This window comes from Carcharodon carcharias, chromosome 1 (assembly GCF_017639515.1).
Source record: "Carcharodon carcharias isolate sCarCar2 chromosome 1, sCarCar2.pri, whole genome shotgun sequence".
NCBI lineage: Eukaryota > Metazoa > Chordata > Chondrichthyes > Lamniformes > Lamnidae > Carcharodon > Carcharodon carcharias.
The window spans coordinates 13,023,599-13,043,352 of NC_054467.1; the positions used below are offsets into that span (position 1 = coordinate 13,023,599).

Below are 19,754 nucleotides of genomic sequence, written 5' to 3' on the forward strand. Positions count from 1 at the left end.
TGTTTTTGTTTTGGATTTCCAGCATCCGCAGTTTTTTGTTTTTATATACTCATTCTTGCTGAATGTAATCACTATTTCGTTTGGCTCTTTCGGTATGCTATTTAACTGTGCTTCAGTTGGTAGCACACTTATCTCTGAATCATAAGGATCTTGGTATAAGTCCCACTCCAGGGCTTATGTGCAAAAATCAAGGCTGATACTCCAGTACAGCACTGAGGGAGCTTGGACATTTGGTTGGGATGTTAAACTGAGGCCCCATCTGCCTGATCAGGTGGAAGTAAAAGATCCCACAGCACTATTTTGAAGAAGAGAAAGCGAGGTATCCCTGGTCTCCTTGCTAATATCCATCCCTTGATCAACATCACAAAAAACAGGTTGGTGGTCATTATCACATTACTGTTTGTGGGAGCTTGCTGAGCGCAAATTAGCTGTCACGTTTCCTACTTTACAAACAATAACTACACCTCAAAAAAGCACTTCATTAGTGCTTTGAGACATCCGTTATGTAAATGCAGTTCCATCTTTCCTTCTTTACACTGTAGAAGGTGAAAATGATTTTAAATCAGCAGGAGTTTTCTAGCCAGAAACCAGTGAAGGCACTTCATACTGTGCCACACAACAGACTTGTGAGAAAAGTTATTGCTCATGGAATAAAAGGAACAGTAGCAACGTGGATACAAAATTGACTGAAAAATAAGAAGCAGGGAGTAATGGTCAATGGATAATTTTCGAGCTGGAGGAAAGTTTGTAGTGGAGTTCCCCATGGGTCAGTATTGGGACCCTTGCTGTTCCTGATACATATTAATGATCTAGATCTTGGTGTGCAGGGGACAATTTCAAAGTTTGCAGATGATACGAAGATTGGGAGTGTTGTAAACAGTGGAGGACAGTGTAGAACTTCAAAGGGACATAGACAAGTTGGTGGAGTGGACAGATAGGTGGCTGGTGAGGTTCAATGCGGAGAAGTGTGAGATGATGCATCTTGGTAGGAAGAATATGGACAGACAATATAAAATAAGGGGTGAAATTTTGAAGGGGGTGCAGGAGCAGAAAGACCTGGATGCATATGTGCATAAATCATTGAAGGTGGCAGGACAGGTGGAGAGGGCAGTTAATAAAGCATATAGTATCCTGGGCTTTATTAATAGGGGCATAGAATACAAGAGCAAGGAGGCACTTGTTAGACTGCAGCTGAAGTATTGTGTACAGTTCTGGGCACCACATTATAGGAAGGATGTGAACACATTGGAGAGAGTGCAGAAGAGGGTTACAAGAATTGGGCCAGGAGCAAGAAGGTGGGATTAGAAAGGGCACCTGGGTGTCCTTGGGCTGGCATGGACAAGATGGGCTGAATGGCCTCCTTCTATGCTGTACCTTTTCTATGGTTCTATGGTTCTAAGAATGGTTCCAGGGATGAGAAACTTCAGCTATGAGGATAGATTGGAGAGGTTGGGAGTGTTCTCCTTGGAGAGAAAAAGCTAAGAGGAGATTTGATAGAGATGTTCAAAATCATGGGGAGCTGGACAGAGTAGATATGGAGAAGCTATTCCCGCTTGTAAAAGGATCAAGAATGAGAGGGCACAGATTTAAAGTGATTTAAAAGAAGCAAATGTGAGAAAAAACTTGTTCACACAGCGAGTGGTTTGAGTCTGGAATGAGCTGATGGGAAGTGTGGTGGAGGCAGGTTCAATCAAGGCATCCAAGAGATCATTAGATGATTATTTGAGTGGAAAATATATGCAAGGGTACAGGGAAAAGGCAGGGCAATGGCGCTAGGTCATAATGCTCATTTGGAAAGCCGGTGCAGACATGATGGGCTGAATGCCTCCTACTGTGCCACTAAAATTCTATGATTCTGTGAAGATGCTGGTCTAGTATTGCTACTATCCGATTTTCAACCATCTGTTAAGGATTTTCCCCTTCCTTCCAGCATCATGTCTGCATTCCTCCAATTATTCATCATTGGCTGATCATCCTGTGACATTATTTTTGCAAATTCAGGACAAGGCCCAATGTCCTAACTGCATTTGTGCTGTTATCGATGTAGCTAGGGGGATCTGCAGCTCCTGGAGCTGATTAGCTCCATCTAGCAATAGAAGCCTGCAGCGGTGGGCACACCAATGTCACTGGTAGATTTATGATAGAAAAATCACATCAAGCTGCCGCCTCAAGGAAGAATAGTGATGCCCAAATGCAGGGTGGAATATTGAGGGGGGAGGGGGACCAGACGGCGCGCAGCCGCCCCACGCCCCACCCACAAAACCATGTCAGCATGAAGCCAACCGGCTCCACTCAGATCAGCCCTGAAGCAATAAAGCGCTGCGGGGTTCATTAACGAGGGTTGAGTGGGACTTCCGCCGCCTCATCGGAACTAATATACTCTAGGAAGTCATTATTTTCTCTTAAATGTTTATGGAGACACAACTATCTGCTTCCATCAGGATTACTGGTGTGATCAAGCTTTCTGGAATATTTGCCGATTTGGTTTTGCTATAGTCAGGGAGTGTCCGATCAGATCTTGTTTTACCAAAGCGTCTCTTTGTTGCAGAGTCACAAAATGCCAAAATTCACAAGATTTTTGCAGGAGCAAATGCCAACTTCATTCAGACTCAGGTAAGCTCACTAGCTGTCCATGTGGTTAGATATTAATACAAAATGACCTTGTACTTTAGTGTTCAAACTATAAGACATGAAGCATGTCTGGGTTAACTTATATAACTTGACAATACCTTAGGGATCCTCCTTTAACATGAAGCAATGGCCATAAATTTAAGTCAAGCATTTGTTTCTTTCATTTTTGCTGACGTCTCTGATTTTCTTTCGAGTGAGACAGTAAACCTCATCTGGCCTCTTAGATGGATGTAAAAGATTCCTTGGCACTATTTTGATGAAGAGCATGGGAGTTATCCCCGGTGTCCTAATCAATATTTATCCATCAATCAACATCACAAAAAACAGATTATCTGGTCATTATCACTTTGCTGGTTGTGGGCTGCCATTACAAGAGTGACCACACTTCATTTTCATTAGCTGTATGGGATAACCCGAGGGTGTGAAAGGTGCTATATAAATGTAAGCCTTTAGTTTCTTTCCTCCTTCTCCCTGTAGGCATTTACTTATGTCAGCAATGTGGCTCCACAGGCTGTACAGGCAAGAGGCATCCTCACGTTACCTTTCTCGAATGTCAGGTTCCTGATGTGTGTTCTGAGAGGGTAATTGGGAGCATGTTATTCAATTACTTCCCGATCCTGTTGTCGGCCAAAGTCTGCACATGGCTACTTTGCAGCTGGGCCCAATGGATAGTGATCACGAGTGGAAATCCCAGACAGTTTTCCCCCTGCCTAGTCCACAAGGCCAATGGACATCTGCCCAGTCCGCATCTCCTGCTGCCTTGGCTGAGTTTAACTAATCATAAACGCGGCATTGTTCCTGGGATCTTCCTGAATTGTCTGTGTCAACAATTGGCTCAGCTGATACATTTACCCACTTAGCCATCAGGGGGACTAGCAGTGAGGAAATCCCTGAGAAAGGGAGATAGGGTAGGGGAAGAGCACTATGCTACTTCCCACACTGCATCTATGTAAGTTCACGGACGTCAATGGACATTGCCAAGGCCCAGTTTCACAAAGCTGGAATTATGTATGAAATATTAGTCTTGGGCCACAGGCCAGTAGTGGACTTGTCAACCAATGGTGTATGCACCAGATATGGTACAGGATGTCTTTTTTATTAATTCACAGGATGTGGGCTTCGCTGGCTGAGCCAGCATTTATTACCCATCCCTAGTTGCCCTTGAGAAGATGGTGATAACCTGCCTCCTTGAACTGCTGCAGTCTATGTGGTGTACGTACACCCACAGTGCTGTTAGGAAGGGAGTTCCAGGATTTTGACCCAGTGACAGTGAAGGAATGGCGATATATTTCCAAGTTCAGGATGGTGAGTGGCTTGGAGGGTGGTGGTGCTCCCATGTATCTGCTGCCCTTGTCCTTCTAGACAGTAGTGGTCATGGGTTTGGAAGGTGCTGTCTAAGGAGCCTTGGTGAAATCCTATAGTGTATCTTGTAGATGGTACACACTGCTGCTGCTGTGTGCCGGTGGTGGAGGGAGTGAATGTTTGTGGATGTGGGGCCAATCGAGTGGGCTGCTTTGTCCTGGACAGTGTCCAGCTTCTTGAGTGTTGTGGAAGCTACACTCATCCAGGCAAGTGGAGAATATTCCATCACTCTCCTGACTTGTGCCTTGTAGATGGTGGACAGGCTTTGGGAAGTCAGAAGGTGAGTTACTTGTCGCATGATTCCTAGCCTCTGACCAGCTCTTATAGCCATGGTATTTATATGGTTAGTCCAGTTCAGTTTCTGGTCAATGGTTACCTCCAGGATGTTGATAGTGTGGGATTCAGTAATGGTAATGCCATTGAACATCAAGAGGCGATGGTTGGATTCTCTCTTGTTGGAGATGGTCATTGCCTTACACTTGTGTGGCATGAGTGTTACTTGCCACTTGTCAGCCCAAGTCTGAATATTGTCCAAGTCTTGCTGCATTTGGACATCGACTGCTTCAGTATCTGAGGAGTCGCGAATTTTGCTGAACATTGTGCAATCATCAGCGAACATCCCCACTTCTGACCTTATGATGGAAATAAAGTCATTGATGAAGCAGCTGAAGATGGTTGGGCCGAGGACACTACCCTGAGGAACTCCTGCAGTGATGTCCTGGAGCTGAGATGATTGACCTCCAACAACCACAGTCATCTTCCTTTGTATCTTGCTGTGTATAATTGATCTTACTGAATCAGCAGGAAAACACAATGCCAACAGACTATAGTTCAGCCTGAACTACAAATTGTATTCATTTTAAGTAAGGTTATAGCTTCTTTCCTGATGAAAAAGCTGCGTGAGACAAGTGATCAGTGTGCTGTACTGCTGAATTACTTCCACGCCAGGGATAATCGCTGATGATTATGTGGGTTTACAGGATACAATATCATTCCTCCACTTCCATGACCTCCTCTTCCATTACCTCCACTTTTCTGTATGAGTGTGGGTCCAACAACATTCAAGAAGCTTGGCACCATCCAGGACAAAGCAGCCAGCTTGATTGGCACCCCCCTTAAATATTCACTCCCTCCACCACTGATGCGCAGTGGCCACAGTGTGTACCATCTACAAGATGCACTGCAGCAACTCACCAAGGCTCCTTCAACAGCACCTTCCAAACCTGCGACCTCTACCATCTAACAGGAGCATGGTAACACCCCCACTTGCTAGTTCCCCTCCAAGAGACACGCCATCCTGATTTGGAACTATATCACCATTCCTTCACTGTTGTTGGGTCAAATTGCTGGAACTCCCTTTCCAACAGCATTGCGAGTGTTTCTATAACACATGGAATGCACCGGTTCCAGAAGGCAGCATACCATCACTTTCTGAAGGGGTTGGGCAATAAGAATGCCCCGTTTCTAGGGTGCAGACAAAATGCCTCAATTTCAAGGCTGCACTCAGCTTATTTGGAGGTGAAGGCGGAAAGGAAGGAATTCTCTTAAGACCAAAGCTATCTTTTCCAGCCACAAACAGAAGCAGAGCACTAATCCAAAGCCTAGGCAGCCACCAGGATTATTACAGAACACCCGATTGGCATTTTGAAATAATGCTTCAAATGTCCTGACAGATCAAGTTATCTCATGAGAAAGTCCTGACAAGTGTCTCCAAGATCATTATGGTCCGATGCATAACTTTTGTTTACATAGAAACCTAATTATGGAAGAACAAAAAGAAGTCACCACACAACTAAGAGCAAAGCAGGTTGCACACGCTTAGCCACTTGCCATATAAATTGCTGCAGCTCTTCACTTCGCTATAGCAGTGCTGAAAATCCTACCCCAACTCATGATCCTTCAGGAAGGCACAAATTCAGGCTGCAACTCACAGCTACAATCCCTGGCAAGCTTATATCTTAATAGAACTTCACACGTAAGATTATTCCCATCCAACCTAGCAGCATGGTAAATGTCCATTTACTCACATGCTTGCAGGAATGCAGGTGAACTGTTGGATGTCACTGTATAGGCTTCAGATGGTGGTCAGATTCTGTGCTGGTGTAGCCATCTCTAGACATTTTGGTAAAAACAACCATGGTCAAGGGGTATAGCCCAATCTAAACTGTTCCCAAATTCCAACATGGAAAACCCGCTCATGTGGATTCTAGAAATCACCATTATCTATTATTATGTAAATGTTCAATATGCTGGCACGAAATCCTCATCCCCAATATAATTTGAGTGTATTAAGAATATATATAATGACGTGATCAAGCACAGTTCCTATCCTTGGATGTACAAAAGTGCCCTCTGCATCTTTGAGAGGGCGTAAAATACCAGTTGATAGTGTATTAAAATTAAAGTTCATTCATGTGCCCATGCGCTATCACACTCGTGATTTAAACAGAATATTCAATGTTATGCCACTGGATGCTGAACTCATCACGTCTCTTATCAGTATCTCTAGCACTGCAGGCCTCATTCCTGGGATGCATTCTACAATGGCTCACTGTTACATATATATTGTATATTTTTAACTAAGGTCACACAGGTTACCTTGGATGAAATTGCTATTGTTATATAAATCTCTCGGTTCACTGTTTAATTCCCTGACTTGCTTTTGCAGCTTCCAGTTCCTGCAGCTGACTTCCGCCACAGAGACAACACACAGCAGATTCTCACTATGGATAAAACCATTGTCGACAGATGGATCAACACTACCAATTTCAGCAGAGAAAGACGAGATGCAGAAAAGTCAGCACTGTTCATATCGGTTCTATGGTGTCTCCTCTAAATATTTTTTAAAGATACATTTTCACTCAGATTGGGGCTAGAAACACCGGTATTTGTGATGCTGCGTGAACTCACAGCAGTTGAGTTTTAATGTTCTTCCTTACTGGCAAAGTAACACCTTTGGTGATATCACCAAAACAGTGAACTCACCACATGGGGAATCACAAGCAGAAAGGTGCGTACCCAGTTGAACTCAGAGCAGTGGACCACTTTACTTGCATGGCCTGTTAGATAACAAGCCACCTATGCCACGGAATACTATAAAGCGCACAAGAAGGCCATTCAGCCCATTGAGCCTGTGCCAGCTCTTTTGAAAGAGCTATCCAGTTAGTTCCATTGCCGTCACTCTTGCCCTGTGCCTCTGCAGTTTTCTTTTCTTTTCAAGTCTATATTCAATTTGACAATTACTGTTGAATCTGCTTGCACTGCCCTTTCAGGTAATGCATTCTGGATCACAACAACTGGGTACGCACCTTTCTGCTTGTGATTCCCCATGTGGTGAGTTCACTGTTTTGGTGATACCCCCAAAGGTGTTACTTTGCCAATAAGGAAGAACATTAAAACTCAATCCAAGACTCTCTCTTGTGCCATCAATAGTCAGCTACCAAGCAGCGGTGGCATCTGGATGTGTCAGTTGGATAATAAAGGGACATGATGCCATTGAAAGGTAGTAACCGAATAAATACACTAGAGAAGGAAAGGACTTAATGAGAAAATAATTGATTAAATGTCCCCTTCACTGAATTGTTTTATTCAGAAGACATTGAACAATCTACAAAGTCTCAATTATTTTTTCATGTTAGAATTATTTTGTGATTTTTTTTGTTAATAGATATCAAAGTCTTAAAGGAACAATACCCTTACTGACTGTTAACACCTTTTGTTTTTCATGTCAAAGTGAAATCGCTTTAGTCTTTTCCTCCTCATCCTGCCTCACCGGAAGTTTTCTGAGGAATAGGTGAGTGAGAGAAGAAGCTAAACAATTATGTCAATCTGAAGTGCAAGCGATTTATTATAGTCTGAATTTGAAGTGTGAAAAACAATTGTATTCACACACTGCTGCCTTTCACAAACCCAGGACATTCCAAAATTCTTTACAGCCAGTGAGGCTGTGGTATGAAGTGTTGTCTTCTTAGGGTGTCCCTCGTGGTCGAGGATGACTTGCTTCCATACTAAGAACGAGTTCTTCAGTGACCGAAGAGTCCAATGCGTGACCTACAGTCTCTGTCACAGGTGGGGGCAGACGGTGGTAGGGGGAACAGGTGGGTGGGGTGCCCGAACTGCCATGTGCTCCTTTTGCTGTCGGTGCTCTAGCTCTGGGCAATGAGACGCGAGGTGTTCAACTCCTTCCCAGATGCTTTCCCTCCACTTCGGGTTGTCTTGGGCCAGGGATTCCCAGATGTCGGTGGGGATGTTGCATTTTTTCAAGGAGGCTTTGAGAGTGTCCTTGAAGTGTTTCCTCTGCCCTCCTGGGGCTCGCTTGTCATGACAAAGCTCCGAGTAGAGCTCTTGTTTCGAGAGTCTCGTGTCAGGCATGCAGTTGATGTGGCCCGCCCAGCGGAGCTGATCGAGCGTGGTCAATGCTCAGATGCTGGGGATGTCGGCCTGAGTGAGAACACTGACGCTGGTGCGCCTATCCTGCCAATGGATTTGCAGGATCTGGTGGAGGTAGCGCTGGTGGTACTTCTCCAGAGTTTTGAGGTGCCTGGTGTAAGTAATCCACGTCTCTTAGCCATAATCTCGTGTGGCTGTACGCCACTTGTCCCTCTAAGAAGTTGTGTCGTTTGCTGCATGGCTGATGGAGTTTGGGGGTTCAGCACGCTCATTGGGGCAGGGGATAGCTGGTTGGCGGATGGCGAACACTGCTGGAGATGGAACGCCTGCTGGTTTGGCCAACTGCCTTCTCCTTGCTGCTCTGTAGACTTTGAGCTTGGTGTCGGGTTTGAGGTTCTGGTCTTCGAACACTCTCTTTATCAGGCGGCTGAAGGCTGCTCTGGCTCACTGAAGGCAGTGTTGAACCTCATCGTCGATGTCTGCCCTTGTTGACAGTAGGCTTCTAAGGTATGGAAAGTGGTCCACATTGTCCAAGGCCTCGTTGTGGATTTTGCTAACCGGGGTGGGGGGGGCAGTGTGGTGTGGAGGGGGTATGTTGGTAGAGAGTCTTTGTCTTACATATGTTTAGTGTACAGTTGTATTAAAAGTTTTGATGTTTGCCCTACAGTGATAGAGACCAGCAAAAAGCAGGGAGCACCTTTTTCAGTGTTGATGTGGAAGCAGCAAGGGATTTATTTGGGAAGCTTACCACAAAGGACTGGATTGTAAGAATGGTAAATATTTGCATTGTTTCATTAGGATGTCCAAGTGTGTCCTGCTTTCACCTTGTGAATACTGGAGATCCGTTAGTGTGTAAAATGCATATCCATTTTATACTGTTTAGTTTTGTTAATTTTCGCACTAATTGAAATGATTAAAATTGGAGTTATAAAGCCAGATGGAACATTCTGGTACTCTAAATATTAAGGTGGAGAGCCAATACCCGATGTCCCTTTTAATGGAAAGAGAGGACGTAAGCTTGAACAAATCGTATTCACTCCAAGCTTATCTTGTCCGTGAGATGCACTTTCTGCCCTCTCAACGCTATTCCCAATAGACTACTGGCCACCAACCTCCCTCCTGACCACCATGTTAGCAGTTGTAAATGACTCTCCTTCCTCAGTTACTGTCCCCCTTCCTCTTCAGCTTGTCTCCACCGCCCTTCAGAAAGTTCCACACTTGCCCGCAACGTCCTCGCAAATTACCACTCCCATCTCCAATCTATGTTTCTTCTCCAAAGCCCTTAAAAGTACTGTCACCTCTCAAGTCCATGCCCATTTTTGCCTGGAACTCTGTGGGCAGGATTTTTACCTCGTTGGGTGGGTCCGGGAGTGGTAATGAAACCGACAGCCGCCCGCGATCAGTTTCATGCTGTTTCACGCTGGCTAGACAATGAACAGCCAGCCAGCGAGAGTCGCAACGCAGAATGCTGCCGGGGTGGGGAGTGGCAGGGACGGGGGATGGGAGGAGGGCGAGCATGGACGTTTGCACAGGTCTGTGGGTGCGCCGCACTGAAAGTTCCCCGAAGGCACGGAGCTGCGGATTTTTTAAAAACACGAAGAAGGAAGTCGAAAAGGTTAAAAACATGTCCCCGCTCGTGTGACCCTGTCACGTGAGCAGGGACATGTTATAAATGAGATTTCAGCCTTCTTATTTTGTTTTTAATTCCCGCTGGAAACCTCATCCCGCCCGTGGATGAGGTTTCTTAAAAAATGCAAAGGCCGCTTGGCCTTTTTGCCTGCCTGGCGAGAGGAAAATACTGCCCTATAACAAAAACAGAATTACCTGGAAAAACTCAGCAGGTCTGGCAGCATCGGCGGAGAAGAAAAGAGTTGATGTTTCGAGTCCTCATGACCCTTCGATAGAACTTGAGTTCTGCCCTATGTTTGAATCCCTGGGGGGAGAAGTACACCCCCCCCAACACCCCCACCTCCTCCTCCTCACCATCGAGGAGGTTGTGTGGTTTGGGTGTGGGCGTGGACAGGCGCGGACCCGATCAGCACCCCCGAGCAGGTCCGCGCAGCCATTTTTCATGGGCGAGCCAATTAAGGCCCCAGAGAGATAAATGTTAAGTTTTAAAAATTTTAATAAAGAAACAAAAATTTAAGACATGTCCTCTCCTGTGACACATGAGCTGGGACATGTCACTGAACTTCAGTGAAAAAAATTTATAAACCCTTCATGAAACCTCATCCCACCCGTGGATGAGGTTCCATGAACAATGTGAAGGCCGCCTGGCCCCCAACCTTAAGGTTGGACGGGCAGCTTTCTCAATAGGCTTAGTTAGTTAATTAACGGACTTAACAGGTGCGGTGATATCGTGATGCACGTCTGATGTCACCCCGCTTTATTTTACGCCTCAGCCAATGGGGGCAATTCAGCCTCTGCAGTCAGGTTTCCACCACTACCACAGTACTGAATCAGCTCTTATCAGAGTCACAAATAACATCCTATGTGACAGTGACAATCGTGAACTATCCTTTTTCATTCTTCATGATCTGTCTGCAGCTTTTTACCCTGGTGACCACATCACCCTCCTCCAACATCTCTCCTCCATCATCCAGCAGGATGGAACTTCATTTGCTTGGTTCCATTTTTAATCTATCCAGTCGTAGCCAGGGAATCACCTGCTATGGCTTCTTTTCCCACTCCTGCACTGTTACCTTTAGTGTTCCCCAAGGGCCTATCCTTGGCACCCCCCTCCTATTTCTCATCCATATGCTGCTCCTCAGCAACATCACCCTATAACACAACAGCAGGCTCCATGTGTACAGTGATGACACACAGATATACTTCACAACCAGCTCCCTCCAGTGCCTAAAATTGTCTGACTGCTTGTCCAGCATGCAGTACTAGATCAGCAGAAATTTCTTCCAATTAAATATTAGCCAGACCGAAGCCATCGTCTTCAGTCGCCACCACAAACTTTGTTCCCTAAGCAACTCCTGGCAACTAATTAAAGCTGAGCCAGGCTGTTCATAAATTTGGTTTCATATTTGACCCTGAGAGGAGCTTCCGACCACATATCGTCACCATCACTAAGACCTCCTATTTCCATCTTCATAAAGTTTTGCTGCTGAAACCCTCATCCCAGCATTTGTTGCTTCTAGACTTTACTACTATACACTCCTGTATTGGAGATGCCTCCCATCTTCCATACTCCATAAAGTTAAGCTCATCCAAAACTCTGCTGCCACACTCACACCATGTCTCATTAATCCCTGTGCTCATTGACTGACATTGGCTCCCGGTTAAGCAAAGCCTCAATTTTAAAATCCCATCCTTGTTTTTAAGTCCTTGCCTTCCCTTTCTCTGTTACTTCCTCCAGCCCTACAACCCTCTGAGATATTTGCGCTCCTCCAATTCTGGTGTCTTGTGAACCCCACAATCTTAATAGCTATACTATTGGAGGCCGTGCCTTCAGATATTAAGGTCCTAAACCCCTCTGCCTCTACATCTCTTTCCTCCTTTAAGACACTCCTTAAAACTTGCCTCACTGACCAAGCTTTGAGTCATCTGCCCTAAAATTGCCTTATGAGACTCAGTGTTAAATGTTGTTTCTTAATGCTCCTGTGAAGTGCCTTGGAACATTTTACTACATTAAAGCAATATTAAATGCAAGTTTTAATTGCTATTTATTTGGCACCATTCACATGCTCAGGATGCCTTAAAGCTCTTTATAATTGCATTTTTTGAACTCTGGGATGCCTGTTTATCAAATGAAAGGAATGAACTTGTTATATATTGGCCCACAATTTCAATAAATGTATTTGTTTTACAGATAACTTCAAGCCTGGTGTCAAATTTAATCCCAAATCTTAAGTTTTTGCGTCATGAAAAAGAAGCATTGATGATTTACCTGATTCTGCCGGAGTGCTCTGTAATGCATCAAGAAGAGAACATGAAACAAACAGTTATTCTCTGTGCAGGAGCCATTGAGAGGCTAGATAATGCTTCAAAAAGCACTCTGGGTAAGAGGGAGCAATCTGCAATGTAGCTCTTGTGTCTGTATTCAGTAGCAAAAATTGAAGCAAGGTTGGAGAAAATGCAAAGGAAGGGTAACAATTAAATACTGCAGAGGACAGCAATTGGGAGAGAACCACAGGCAACTTGAGGAAAAACTTTTTAACTCAGCGCATGGTTGGGATCTGGCATGCACAGCCTGAGAGTGTGGTTCAAACGTGGCTTTAGAAAGCAACTGGATACGCACCTGAAGAGACTGAATTTTTTCAGAGTTACGGGGAAAAGGCACAAGAGTAGAGTTAGCTGACAAGCTGTTACAGAGAACTGGCACAGACAGAACAGGCCAAATGGCCTCCTTCTGTTCAGTAGTCATTCTATGATTCTAATGAATTGACCCTTAAAGTGAAGTAGGGATCTGCAATTGTCTGAAACAGTGGGGACCATGTTTGTCTCTGATTATGTCAGTTTTAATTTGATTTGTATTGATACAACACCCCTGCCGGCCCACATATCTCAAAAGCAATTGCACCAAACCTTTAGTCTAAGTTAATTATGGTGATTACACAAAACTCCAGGTGCAAACTCAGCCAGGCATGATATACAAAGGTGTCCGTATCCTTTAATATCACTAACAGTATTTTCTATGCACGTTTTACATTTCTGTTTTATTGCTCGTGGTGCAGTGAATTGCAAAGTTGATAACACGGTGTGTTCTTGATAACTAGTAAAGTGCTGGTCAACATTGAAGTCATCGTATTTGAACAATCTTGTCCAGATGTTTAGGACTGGAGCGATATTAGTGTTTAAACGCCTCTATGCCAAGCATAATGAACTCCCATTCCATCCTATAATTAATACACTGGAAAAGGATTTGAGGGTGATCCTGCAAGTTCTAGAACTGGTGTACCATGTAAGTATCAGAAAAGCCAACTTTAAACAAAGCACTTGTACCATTTTCTACTGTTTTCCATATTTTTGATTTTGAGCAATTAAGGTTGGTTCTTCATGTATTTTATCTCAGGCAAATATCAAAGCACCTCACAATATTCCACAAAACAAATTCTACATCAATGAAGTTCTCCTGTTTGATGTTGGTTACGACCTCATTACATTTAGAGCATCTCAGCAGGTAATGGTAAGTCTCCAACAACATCCTTGCAGCAGGGGTAGGGGATAAGTTAATGGAGGTGATGGGAAGGGCAGAAACAACAGGGAGTTTTGAAGATGGATATGGGGAGAGGCATGGAAGACCAGTGGCACTGAGTGCAAGGAAACAGATTAGAGGGCACAATGTAGGGGAGGGGCAGAGGCGATGGGGAGGCAGATGGTGGGGGGGGGAGGGGTTGAGGATGAGGGGGTGAGGTGGCATGGGTTGAGATGGCAGAGGGGTGAATTGGCATGGGGTGAGATGGCAGAGGGGTGAACTGGCATGGGGTTGAAATGGCAGAGGGGTGGATTGGCATGGGGTTGAGATGGCAGAGGGGTGAATTGGCATGGTGTTGAGGTGGCAGAGGGGTGAATTGGCATAGGGTGAGATGGTGGATGGGGTGGGATTTCATCAGTGTTCCTCATAAAAAACAGAACAACTATTGAATATTTCTAAAATTAAGTTAAAAAGAGATCTAATAGAGATTTAAATTAGGAATAGAAACAGAAAATGCTGGAAATTTCAGCAGGTCTGGCAGCTTCTGTGGAGAAAGAACCAGAGTTTTACCATTTCAAGTCCAATATGACTCTTCTTCAGACCTTTTTGCTTTTATTTTAATTAGGAAAAGTTGGTAAAACTATTTCCACTGCTCAGTGACTTTAAAGCCAGACAACATAAGCTTAAGATCATATAACAGCAAAGGGAGTTTGAGAGAGTTTTGTAACATTAAGCATTGCTAGGGCACATCCAGAATAGCTTATAAAAGACAAATAGATATATATTTGGAAAAGGTAAATTCAAACAGGTATGAGCAAAGGGCAGGGCATTGTGAAACAGAGAATCCGGACAGGCACAATTGGCGGAATGTACTGTAAAATTCTATGAATCACTTTTGAGTCAAATTCCTTAACTTTTATCTGGAAAGCATGGAATACTGAGACTCTGGGGCTGGAAATTTGTCTCAGACATGGGCAGTATCAGATCAGCTGCCCACTACACAGCATTGCAGTCAGTAGAATTAAACATTAGGTTGCATGGAACAGGTTGGTACCACCCACTTTGCGCCACCACCTGAGATGAATTTCTAGCCCATTGTCTTTATTCTTCGCAAATTGCACACCTTTATTACTGGATCCAAACTGCAGACAATGCTTCACAAGCTTTCTCCTACTGACTTTCACTAAGCAGAGATGCTTGTGGAACTGAAACGACGTCACAAAATTACTTTTAGATAGCAAGCACTAATCAGGAATGTAATATCTTGGCCCTAGATAAACTAAAGCCATGATATGGTAGATACCTTTTAGTGATGTTACTCATGTAGTCGCACCAAACAACTAAGCCATTGACCAGTTGTCAACTCTCAGAACCAACAATCACACACTCATGGGTATCCTCAGGTTAGAAATAGTTAGGGCGCTTCCAGCATATGCCAGAATCTCAAGGCGTGTGGGTCATTCAAAATTGAGCCACTGGATATTATAGAAAGGTCCACAAATGTACACCCTACTGTAACATATTCAAGGCACCTACCTTCACTTTTAGGTGATGGCCAGGGACAAGTGAATATCATCCAACCAATTTTTGGGGATCAGGCATATTTCAGACACTCTTGGAACACTGGACATGGTGTCCTGAAGCTTGTCCTTTCTTGTCCTCCTTTTTAGCCGGGAAATTGGGACCAATGAGAACCAGTTTCTCCTCTATGTTGTCCACCAAAACATACCTGGCTTCTGCATAATCTTTGTTTGTGAATGAAACCATCATACATTTTATGTTTTTCTTGTCCTACAGCCTGAGGAGTTGGGAAAGAAGAAGGTTCAATCGATGTTTTGCTGTTTTCCATTTATCCTTAACTTACATGCCAAGATTCAGATACTTCACGTGGACTCAGTTTTGAAGAAAAATGTAAAGAATTTTATGAATACAGGACAAAATCAATAATTATAATGTGACTGTGAACCTCACTGCTTCTCTGTGCCCCTTTAAAATTCTCCTTAGAACCTGCCTCTTTGACGTTTTTGGTCATCTGGCCTAATATCTCATGTGACTGTTTCAAATTTTGTCTGTGAAGTGCTTTATGGCATTTTATCAGCTTAAAAATGCTACTTAAATGCAATTTGTTGTTGTATCAAAGTCCATTTCCATGCTCTCTCGGTTTCACTAACCTCTGTAAGTTATGCATCACTGCCCAGCCGAGAGAGTTAACACGCTGCACCCAGATCGCCATGAGTGACCTTCAGCCTAGCCACTGAAATGTGCAGCAACGATTAACAATTAATCTCCTTGGCACTGCTGTGAGCAGTCCGAGAGGAAAATCAGATGCAAATTTCTCTTCTCCCGCTTTGCTGTGGCTGGACAAACACAGGGCTGCAACATGCTCAGGATGCAACACTGTCCTGGCGCATGTGGACCCTGATGAAACCATGCAATGGACTGAGCAGCTTCTGGAGCACAGAGGGTTGTGGATATTACATAGAATTTGCAGCCTGGAAACAGCCCGACAAGTTCGTGCTGGTTTTTATGCTCCACACGAGCCTCCTCCCTCACACGAACAAGCGGGCCATTCCGCTCCTTGAACCCGCTCCATCACTTGGTAAGATCATGGCTGATCTGATTGTGGCTTCAACTCCACTTTCCTGCTTATCCCCTAGACCCTTTGACTCCCCTGTTGGTCAAGAATTTATTTACCTTTGCCTTAAAAAATATTCATTGACCCAGCCTCCACCAAGCTCTAGCGAAGAGAGTTCCAGACACATGACCCTCTGAGAGAAAAAAATTCTCCAGATCGCTATCTTAAATGGGAAGCCCTTTATTTTTAAACTGTGTCCCCTTGTTCTAGTCTCATAAGGGGAAGCAACCTTTCAGCATCCACCTTGTCAAGTCCCGTCAGGATCTTATGTGTTTCAATAAGATCACCTCTCAATCTTCTAAACTCCAATGGATAGAGGCCCAACCTGTCCAACCTTTCCTCATGAGACTAACTCCCCAATATCTTTCCACCCCTTTTTCCCTCACATATTTATCCAGCTTTCCCAAAAATGCATCATTGCTATTTGCAACGACCACTGCATGTGAAGCCGATTCACATTGTCACCACTCTGCGATAATGAAGTTTCTCCTGAATTCCACATTCAATTTATTGGCGAGGCTTTTATGATTATGGCCCTTAGTTTTGGACTCCCCACAAGTGGGACTCGGCTACGTTTCACAAATAGCCTAGGTTTATCGTTTAAATGTTTCCTTCAACATGACATTGGTGTGTAATGTTTTGTTCTTTTTCCAATTTTTATTGGTTAGAAAGCCTTCTTTGAAGCAATGAATTTCACCAGCATCCTCATGGGAAACCCTGAACCTCCCAAGTGTCCGATGTTCAGCTTGAACGTTAAACGGCAAGACTTGGTTTCCGATACTTTTAAAAAGTTGAAAAATGTGGATGAGGTCGACCTGAGGAAGGAACTGATGGTAAAAAGAAATTCTCTTCAGCACTCTATTGTTATGAATGGATTCAGCTCTTTGAGGTACGATAGTTTAGTGGTGACATTATTGGAATCATAATCCCAAGAATCCTACCATGGTGGTTTGAGAATTTCAATTGTTCAAAATATTTAGAAACTGGTAGCAGTAAAAAGTAAAAACCCAATTGATTCAACAATGTCCTTCAAGGAAAGCTGCTGTCCTTAGCCAGTCTAGCCGAATTGTGACTTCAGTCCAACAGCAACATGACTCACTATTAACTGATCACTCAATTGTCTGAAAAAACATTGCCAATGGTTGCAGATGGAAAGTCCACCACCAATTTTCGAGGGCAACGGCACGGGGAAATTAAACTATGGCAAGCAATTGCATACAGTGATTATGTCAGGAGGATTTTTAGGTAATGAATGCTGACCTTGACACAATCATATCCTGAGAGTTAATTTAAATTAAAATCTTTAATTTACCCTTAATGCTTATTGAGTCAATAAGCTGTACTCATAATGGGGAGCTTCTCTCTTGCCGGTACTGAAGTTAAGAGATAGGGTCACAACCAAACCACACTTCCACCAAGCAAGGATTCCCACTGTGAGTGCAGGATTACTGAACAGTACACGTAAAAAATCATTAGTGTAACCATATTTACAATACTGTGTCCAGTTCTATTGAGAGGGTATCAAATATTGCAACCAGAATAATTGAGTGGGGTTGTTGGGGGGGATGCGGTTGTGGGTGAGCAGCAAGGGAACAAGTTATTTTGTCTTGCCCAAAACAGTGGAGCCTAAAAAGGGAGGGATGGGGTCAGGGGAAGGATAGATAAATACAAAACTAACCTATGGAAACTGCATTTCAGTGAGTGAATGGTCAATCTATGCAACAGGCTGCCTAAAGAAGTGGTGGAAGAGTTTATTTTAATAGATTTCTTTCGGGAATTAACATCTTGGGATATGGTGCACAAATAATTTGAGACATGACATGTGGGAAGTGTAGAGTGCATAGAAGGGACAGATGATTTGCACCAATGCTTCCCAAAGCTCTTCAAACATGGGGTTTTCCTCAATTCATGTCTGGGTCTGTTGTAAACCAATAGATAGAGATTGACTGCCATGGTTAATCAACAGCTCTACTATCATTGTATCCTGCAACTACCAGAATGGGAAAAGGCAAACTTGATAGTCCTGGGTCTTTTTTCATCATGCGATTCCTACGTTATGTATATCTCTTGTATTGACAGTTAAAAACAAATATCAGAAAACAAAAGTGCAACTGTGTTCTGCACAAATATTTGCAATTGTTTTCATTTCTTTAGGTGAAATTTGTTGGAGAACCAGGCATGGATCTAGGAGCTGTAAGACAGGAATTCTTTCATTCTGTCTTCAAAGAGTTGATCCAACCAGATTCCAAAATGTTTATGTATTGTCAAGATTTCAGAACCATTTGGTTTCCCCCCAAGGTGAGCCAAAATGACTTAACTTGTTTAAGAGAAGCAGTATGCCGGTGTATACGGATGGTACTATCATACTCCAGATATTGCAAAGTAATCTGAAAATATGACATTGCTTCTAGGCACCATCCCCAAACTGCCAAGCACCTCCTAATCTACAAAGTTTTCTCAACAGAAGTGTTCAGCTTGGAATATTTAGGGCTTTATTTACTTATTAAAGTCCAACCTTAAAGAGACTCAGCTCTACTTTAACAGAAGAGTAATGCATTATGCATTGCATGGGCTTTATAAAATAGAACATATTCACAAGAATTAGGAACAGGAGTAAGCTATTCGGCCCCTTGAGCCTGCTCTGTCATTCAGTAAGATCATGGCTGATCTGATTGTGGCCTCAACTTCACTTTCCTGTCTGCATCCCCTCACCTAACCATTGGCCCCCATATCAATCCATATCAATCAAAAATCTATCCAACTGAGTCTTGAATATATTCAATGACCAAGCTTCCACTGCTGCCTGGGGGAGAGAATTCCACAGATTAACAACCCTCTGAGAGAAAAAAAAATTCTCCTCATCTCAGTCTTAAATAGAAGGCCCCTAATTTTTAAACTGTGTTCCCTGGTTCTAGAATTTCCCACAAGGGGAAAACATCCTTTCAAGATTCCCTCTCAAGACCACTCAGAATCTTATATGTTTCAATAAGATCACCATCCTTCTCCTACGGGGGAATTTTCTCCCCATCGGGCGGGCTGGGGGGAGCGGGCGCGGGTGGGCACACAGCCAATCACTGCCCACAATCAGCTGCGCGCCGCCGTTTTACCTGGGCGGCCCAATTAAGGCCTAGTTCAAGCTAATTTCTCTGTGAGAGCACTTCCTATATTCTTCCTGTGTAAGAGGTTTGCTTCTGTGTGATCACAGCGTACAGGCTGTGCTTTGATTCTGGCAGGTGACCGGACTCTTCGAGTGAGGCTGTCCCTCTGGCTGGCCTTTGGTTGGGAGAAGGTGGTGGGGCAAAGAGAGAAGAGAGGTCGAATGACGTGTGCTAGAGATCAAAAACCCATCTCTTCACATGCTGTTAATTTTAATGTAGCCCCATTAATCTCATGATTACAGACTTATGCCAAATCAGCTGATATCCTGCAACCTATTTTACTGTGTCTTTCACTGCTTGAGGGGGATTATCACAGCAGAATAAATTGTGGCCATTAGAAATAATCACTGCAGCCCAGCTCACCTCCACACCTCTCTCTGCTCAGGGCCCCAGCTGATTCAGCCTGCACCTGGCCATACATAAATCATTCCCT

At 43.8% G+C, this 19,754-nt stretch overlaps 1 protein-coding gene across 2 annotated transcripts in view; it reads left to right on the forward strand.

The window, feature by feature from the left end:
* LOC121281156 (probable E3 ubiquitin-protein ligase HERC6) overlaps positions 1-19,754 on the forward strand; it is a 51,746-nt gene that overhangs the window by 15,473 nt on the left and 16,519 nt on the right. The window contains exons 8-17 of one of the 2 annotated variants that reach the window (XM_041193896.1): positions 2,549-2,613; positions 6,662-6,789; positions 7,727-7,786; positions 9,050-9,155; positions 12,203-12,392; positions 13,110-13,294; positions 13,406-13,513; positions 15,326-15,439; positions 16,832-16,996; positions 18,318-18,461. In XM_041193896.1, the coding sequence (XP_041049830.1) occupies positions 2,549-2,613; positions 6,662-6,789; positions 7,727-7,786; positions 9,050-9,155; positions 12,203-12,392; positions 13,110-13,294; positions 13,406-13,513; positions 15,326-15,439; positions 16,832-16,996; positions 18,318-18,461 (1,265 nt within the window). Of the gene's footprint in view, positions 1-2,548; positions 2,614-6,661; positions 6,790-7,726; positions 7,787-9,049; positions 9,156-12,202; positions 12,393-13,109; positions 13,295-13,405; positions 13,520-15,325; positions 15,440-16,831; positions 16,997-18,317; positions 18,462-19,754 lie in introns of both variants that reach the window. The other variant, XM_041193889.1, reaches the window with a different exon arrangement.